General features: G+C 37.7%; 1 protein-coding gene and 1 long non-coding RNA gene across 2 annotated transcripts; both read left to right on the top strand.

Annotated features, from left to right (window-relative positions):
• The first annotated feature begins 774 nt into the window (after positions 1–774).
• Positions 775–4203, top strand: LOC129725300 (DNA replication licensing factor MCM4). Its single transcript, XM_055680922.1, has 6 exons — positions 775–1073; positions 1127–2167; positions 2285–2885; positions 2949–3315; positions 3379–3831; positions 3894–4203. Exons 1-6 carry the CDS (start codon positions 1001–1003, stop codon positions 3987–3989), a joined length of 2631 nt encoding a protein of 876 aa, XP_055536897.1. The 5' UTR covers positions 775–1000; the 3' UTR covers positions 3990–4203.
• A 99-nt stretch (positions 4204–4302) lies between these two features.
• Positions 4303–5399, top strand: LOC129725306 (uncharacterized). The gene is made up of 3 exons (XR_008728057.1): positions 4303–4957; positions 5018–5118; positions 5176–5399. It is a non-coding gene; the product is annotated as an uncharacterized LOC129725306 (long non-coding RNA).
• Positions 5400–6182: the final 783 nt, after the last annotated feature.

The raw sequence follows: 6182 nt of genomic DNA, 5'->3' as shown, positions 1-6182 counted from the left end.
TCCGCATCATAATGTATTGCTACTTTTCATGTAGACGAAGATAAAGTTCATCACTACAATGTCCATTTTACGAGACGTTTCTGAACTCAATTCATGAATGAAATTTTGACAGAAAGCTCGGAACCGCTGATTCAACGCAAGTAAAAGGAACATCAATGTCGGCAGGATCCGCGACACCTGTCAGTTCGTAAAATGGTCTATTTACACAAGGATACAAAATATTGCTTGTGATCTACTATGCACTGCCTCGCTGAGTAGTGAAAGCTAGCCAAACTAGCTAGCACAAGGGATATTTTTTCTCGTGTAATAATTACGGAAAGTGAACCACATAACATGGTGATTTAGCTTCATTGATTAATAGTGGAGATCTATAATCTCCCACCTAGAATCCTTTTGAAATGTTTCTAGAGATTCAACAATTTTCAGCGTTATGATTTCCACAGGCCTGTAACAGAAATGTCATGTGCACTTCCAGCGTCATATTTCTCTTTGTGCAACATATGCCAGCTCGGGAAAATTAAAAAAATGTAATTTTTATATTTAAAAATCAAAGAAAAATCGTAGAGATCTAAATAAAATTCTGTAGTGCCTACTGAAAGGTTGGTCATCGATCATCGATTACAACCCACTCTTATAAAAAAAGTGAGTGGAAGTTACTCAGTTTCGCTAATCAATGTTACTCATTTTTTAACGTTTAGTCTGTGAATACGAATAGTTCTTTATTTCTTGCTCAGTTTAAGTTAAAAATAGCTAAGCGTGCAAGGTTTCTCTCTTGATCGATGTTGATTTTTTTTTCTTGATGAATCTTCGTTAAGCTCGTTAAGAGTAAGTTACGCGCGCTTTCATTCTTAAGTTTTATTTTCTGCTTCGAGATCAGTTTCTTGCCAAGTGAATCATTTTGTTGGCTAATTTTTTTTTTGAAGCTAAGAAGTGAGTATTATTTAAAAAAACATTGTAGTTAACTTAGTTGACCGGAGTGAAAAGGAGCAGTATTTGAAAAATGTCCAGCCCACCAAGAAGTAGCCGTACTTCCCGCCAGGAGACTGGCTCTCAAAACACACCACTGAAACAGAGTAAGCTTGAACGATGTTAATTCTGCAAGTGAAATTAATCAGTTTTCATTTAGCTACCAGCATTAATGAAACGGAAACGCCTCTTCGAATGGGCAATCGAGTACAAGAAGCTATTGTTGAAAATTCCGATAATGTGACAGTCCCTACTTCACCAGCCGTCGGAGGTTCTGGAATGGGCGTAATGGCACCACCAACAAGTCCGTATGCTGCCGCTGCTGGTACTGGCACAGTTGGTATGAGCGAGATTGATATCAGCTCTCCGTTAAACTATGGAACACCTAGTTCGGCGAGTTCGATTCGTACACCTAGATCGGGTATTCGCGGTACTCCTGCCAGACAGCGTCCAGATATTCGAACTGACCGGCGCATACGTCAAGTTAACGTAGGATCTGATCAGCTAGAACCTATTCCGGAGGGTAGCCAACCATCAGAAACGGATTCGGCTGCAGCAAGTCAACCAAGATTAGTTGTTTGGGGAACTAACATTGTTGTTTCTGAATGCTTGAAAAAATTTAAGGATTTTATAATGCGATACATCGATCCGGATGCAGCTCAGGACGAAATTTCCGAAGGAATGAATTTAAATGAACCTTTGTATATGCAAAAGTTGGAGGATATACATACCCTTGAGGAGCCCTTTTTGAATGTGAACTGTGCCCATCTGAAAACTTTCGATGAGATTCTTTATCGGCAATTGATTTGCTACCCTCAAGATGTTATTCCAACTTTCGATATAGCTATTAATGAGATGTTTTTTGAGCGTTATCCGGCTGCTGTTCTAGAGCATCAAATTCAAGTGCGACCTTTCAATGCGGAAAAAACTAGAAGTATGAGGGCTTTAAATCCAGAGGATATTGATCAATTGATTACTATTAGCGGAATGGTTATCCGGACATCAAACATTATGCCCGAAATGAGGGAAGCCTTTTTCAAATGTATAGTCTGTGACTTTACTACTGTTGTAGAATTGGAACGAGGTAGAATTTCGGAACCTACATTATGTTCACATTGTAACACCAATCACTGTTTCCAACTAATTCACAATCGATCCCAGTTTGCTGACCGGCAGATGATTAAACTTCAGGAAGCACCAGGTAGGAATAAGTACTATTTATTTGAGTTTGCTTCTGAAAAAGCATCAGATGCACACTCTTAAGTTTAGTTATCACAAGTTGTTAATCTCCTTCAAACCGTATTATTATTGTTACTAGATGATATGGCTGCTGGGCAGACTCCACACAATGTACTGCTTTTGGCTCACGATGATTTAGTGGACAAGGTTCAGCCCGGAGATCGAATAACAGTAACAGGTATCTACAAAGCTATGCCAATCCAAGAAAATCCTCGTCAGCGTAATGTTAAATCAGTGTACAAAACGCACATTGACGTGGTTCATTTTCGAAAGGTGGATGATAAAAGATTGTACGAGCAGGAAGAGGGAAAGGATCACATGTTTCCACCTGAACGTGTAGAACTTTTGAAAAAATTGTCTCAAAAACCCGATATTTATGACCGGCTGGTTCGAACTATTGCGCCATCCATATATGAAAATACGGACATCAAGAAAGGCATTTTACTTCAACTGTTTGGTGGATCTAAAAAGAAACAAGCCACATCCGGTAGGCAAAACTTCCGAGCGGAGATTCATATTTTACTTTGTGGTGATCCGGGAACTTCAAAATCCCAATTACTACAGTACGTCTATCATTTGGTTCCGCGGGCGCAGTATACTTCTGGTAAGGGTTCTTCTGCAGTTGGTTTGACCGCCTATGTAACTAAAGATCCGGAAACCAGGCAACTTGTTTTGCAAACGTAAGTAGTGCTGCGTTTTATTTAGTGTTGAAATATAATTTTAATACTCATGCGGTTTTCCAGTGGTGCTTTAGTTCTAGCTGATAACGGAGTATGCTGCATAGACGAATTTGATAAAATGAATGATTCGACTAGAAGCGTACTGCACGAGGTTATGGAACAGCAAACACTCAGTATCGCAAAAGCTGGTATCATTTGTCAATTGAACGCACGTACCTCCATTCTTGCCGCTGCCAATCCTTCGGAATCACAATGGAATAAAAACAAAACAATTATAGATAATGTTCAGTTACCTCACACATTAATGTCTCGGTTTGATTTAATTTTCTTAATTCTTGATCCACAAGACGAACTTTTCGATCGTCGTCTTGCAGCTCATCTTGTTTCTTTGTATTACGCGACACGCGAGGACAACGAAGATAGTTTATTTGTACGTATTTGAATTATATTTGGTATTGTAGTTTATAGTTTATTCTTTCTTTTGTTTGCTTAGGATATGAGCGTTCTTCGCGATTACATGGCTTATGCAAAGGAACATGTTAACCCAGTTTTATCAGAAGAAGCTCAACAGAGATTGATACAGGCGTATGTTGATATGCGTAAAGTCGGTGCAGGGCGGGGTCAGATTTCGGCTTATCCGCGGCAACTGGAAAGTTTGATCCGTCTCGCAGAAGCTCATGCTAAAGTAAGACTTAGTGAAACCGTTGAAATAGTTGATGTCGAAGAAGCTTGGCGATTGCATCGAGAGGCATTGAAGCAATCTGCAACCGATCCACTATCTGGTAAAATAGACGTTGGAATTTTAACAACAGGTCTGTCCAGTGCCGCACGTAAAAAACGCGCAGAGTTAGTTGCTAGCATTAAGGAAAATCTCAAAGCCAAGGGCAAAATTTCAACATTACCGTATCAAAAACTTTTTGGAGAAGTTAAAGAAGCGTCTCAAGTGGTGAGTAGTTCATTCTTAAATAGACGAACAGTGCTATACATACGTCATTGATTTTATTGCAGCTGGTGACGAAGGAACAATTTGAAGACGCATTAAAAGAATTGCAAGATGAAGGTATCATCGTTATCGTCGGCAACAACACCATTCGAATATGCTAAAAAAACAAGGTCATTGCTGTTGGGTCTATTCATTACACACCGAATTCATTTGAGAAATATTGTCATGTCATATGAAATATAAAAAATATTTGCGACACAGAGTTTTACCTTTTCACGTATGTGATATATGTCGTTGTATTGAGAATCATGCGGCAGTATCTTACCTTTGTTTTTATATAATGTTAAAAATTAAAAAACGGAAAAATGTAGTTTTGTTCAAGACCTGACATATGTAACATGTCGTTTGGTTTGTTTTATCTGATTACAAAACGTCGAATATATATGGCTATTTTTTGGGAATATACACCCTTATTCTTGTTTACGGCCGTATCGCTTTCGTACGAAAGCAGCAGCGGCGTACGAATGCCATACGAACGCATACGAATCCGATTCGTTCTAACCAATTCGAGCTTTCGAACATCGTTGCTTTCGTACGAACGTGCCATTCTTGTTTACGTACGAATGCGTATCCGTATTCTTTTTGCTCTCGTTCGCAAACGTCAGTCAAAAGTTGCGAATCGCTGTACGAATCGCCGGCGCCGGTAGTTTTTTCTTGTTTTTCTGCCGTTTGGTGTTAGTTTTTTGAAAAAAAAATTAAACCGAATAGTTTTTATTGATTTGTGAAGTGTAAGTAAATTCTAAAGAACATTTGTGAAAATCCATTCTCAAAAACCTCCAGTTGATACAAATCGCCGTCGCCGAGAATGTTTTGGTTGTTTCGCGTGAAAAAAAAGCCGCTAGAAACTGATTGAGGTTTGCCGTTAGTTCTGGGAGAATGGTGATAGAAAAAAGGAATAAGTCGCTACCATCAAGGTACTACAAAAATCTGCCGAATATTTGGATCGTCTTCCCGGCAACAGCAAAGCGTCAACCAGCAAGCAGATTTGATTGGCGCAGATAGTTGACTGGGTAACATGATACAGGATTATTAATTTATCATTGCTCTTGGATGCCGATTTGTGTACTAGGTAATTAGTTCAATTAATAGTGTTTGAAAATAATAATATTTAAATCTATTGATATTGTAGAAATAATCGATCAGGAGCTACTGGCTACTGGAGATACAGGAGATAACTTTGCTGGGTAAATTAGGCAGTTTCCAACGCTTTTGAAATTACCAGCAAATAAGGTATTTTACTGTTTATTACATTATTAGTATAACTATTTCATGTTGTTATTTTTGTAGAAGACCAAGAATACAACAAAGCAACCAATTTCTTCGGATGCCTCAAATTTTCACAATTGGGTCAATGAACCACTACAAGCTACAAAGGACAGTTTTGAGAGCTGGTTCCGTTTGGTGTTGACCAAAAATACAAATGACGGATAATTTTATTTTATTTTATTTAATAATGTTTATTAATATTAAGATTAAGATTTAATAATAATTTTTTTTAAATATTTTCATAATCGATTATTATATATATCTAGTTACGGTTCTGGCGTGAAGCACTTCGGTTTATCTCCCAAGAGTGTTGGTCATCCAAAGGGCTTCAATTGTGGTCAAAATTGCAGACATGGATTTTCGATGAAAATAACCAAACCGCCGTATTTTTTCATTAAGTCGTCAGAGTGACCAGCTCCGAAATAGGGTGATCCTAATAAAAACAGCTTTATTCATTGTATTTTATTCTAAAAACTTTTTGGAATTTTTTATCTTTTTGGATCAAATCAACGTATATTTTTCTCGTTTCAAGAAATAATACGAAAAAAAGAAATCGGTGTGCTTTCACTGTTTAGAATTAAAGCAGCTAAAACATCGTAAAACAACTTCTATCCATAAAAAAGTTAGATATTTGATTTAATCGAAAATTTGGGTCACCCCAATTTTTAATCATTTTTCAATAAGCGCTTTATCATAAGTAACAACTTTGTTGAAGAAAGTTTTTCTCTAAAACTTTGCTATCGAGCTCTATATCTGAAATTCCCTATAAATTTCGTTTCTGGACCGCTGCACTGACCAATAACGACGTCGGCTGCACTACTTGGGAAGGAAAAGGATGATGATGCTCGTTTTGTTTATAGACCGCAAGTTCTACTGCATTTCTACGAGTGTCACAAATAGGAATTGTTTTAAAATGAGTGCCAAAATCTGGTCACTTTTTTTAAAGACTGGACGATTAGAATAGTCAAAAAACGTTGCTGTGCCGTCTAGTTAGCCTAAGTGTAGTAAATACATCACAAACATGTTAC

This window comes from Wyeomyia smithii, chromosome 2 (assembly GCF_029784165.1).
Source record: "Wyeomyia smithii strain HCP4-BCI-WySm-NY-G18 chromosome 2, ASM2978416v1, whole genome shotgun sequence".
NCBI classification, from domain to species: Eukaryota; Metazoa; Arthropoda; class Insecta; order Diptera; family Culicidae; genus Wyeomyia; species Wyeomyia smithii.
Note: the sequence above shows the minus strand (reverse complement) of the source record. Positions and strands in the feature narration are given on the sequence as shown.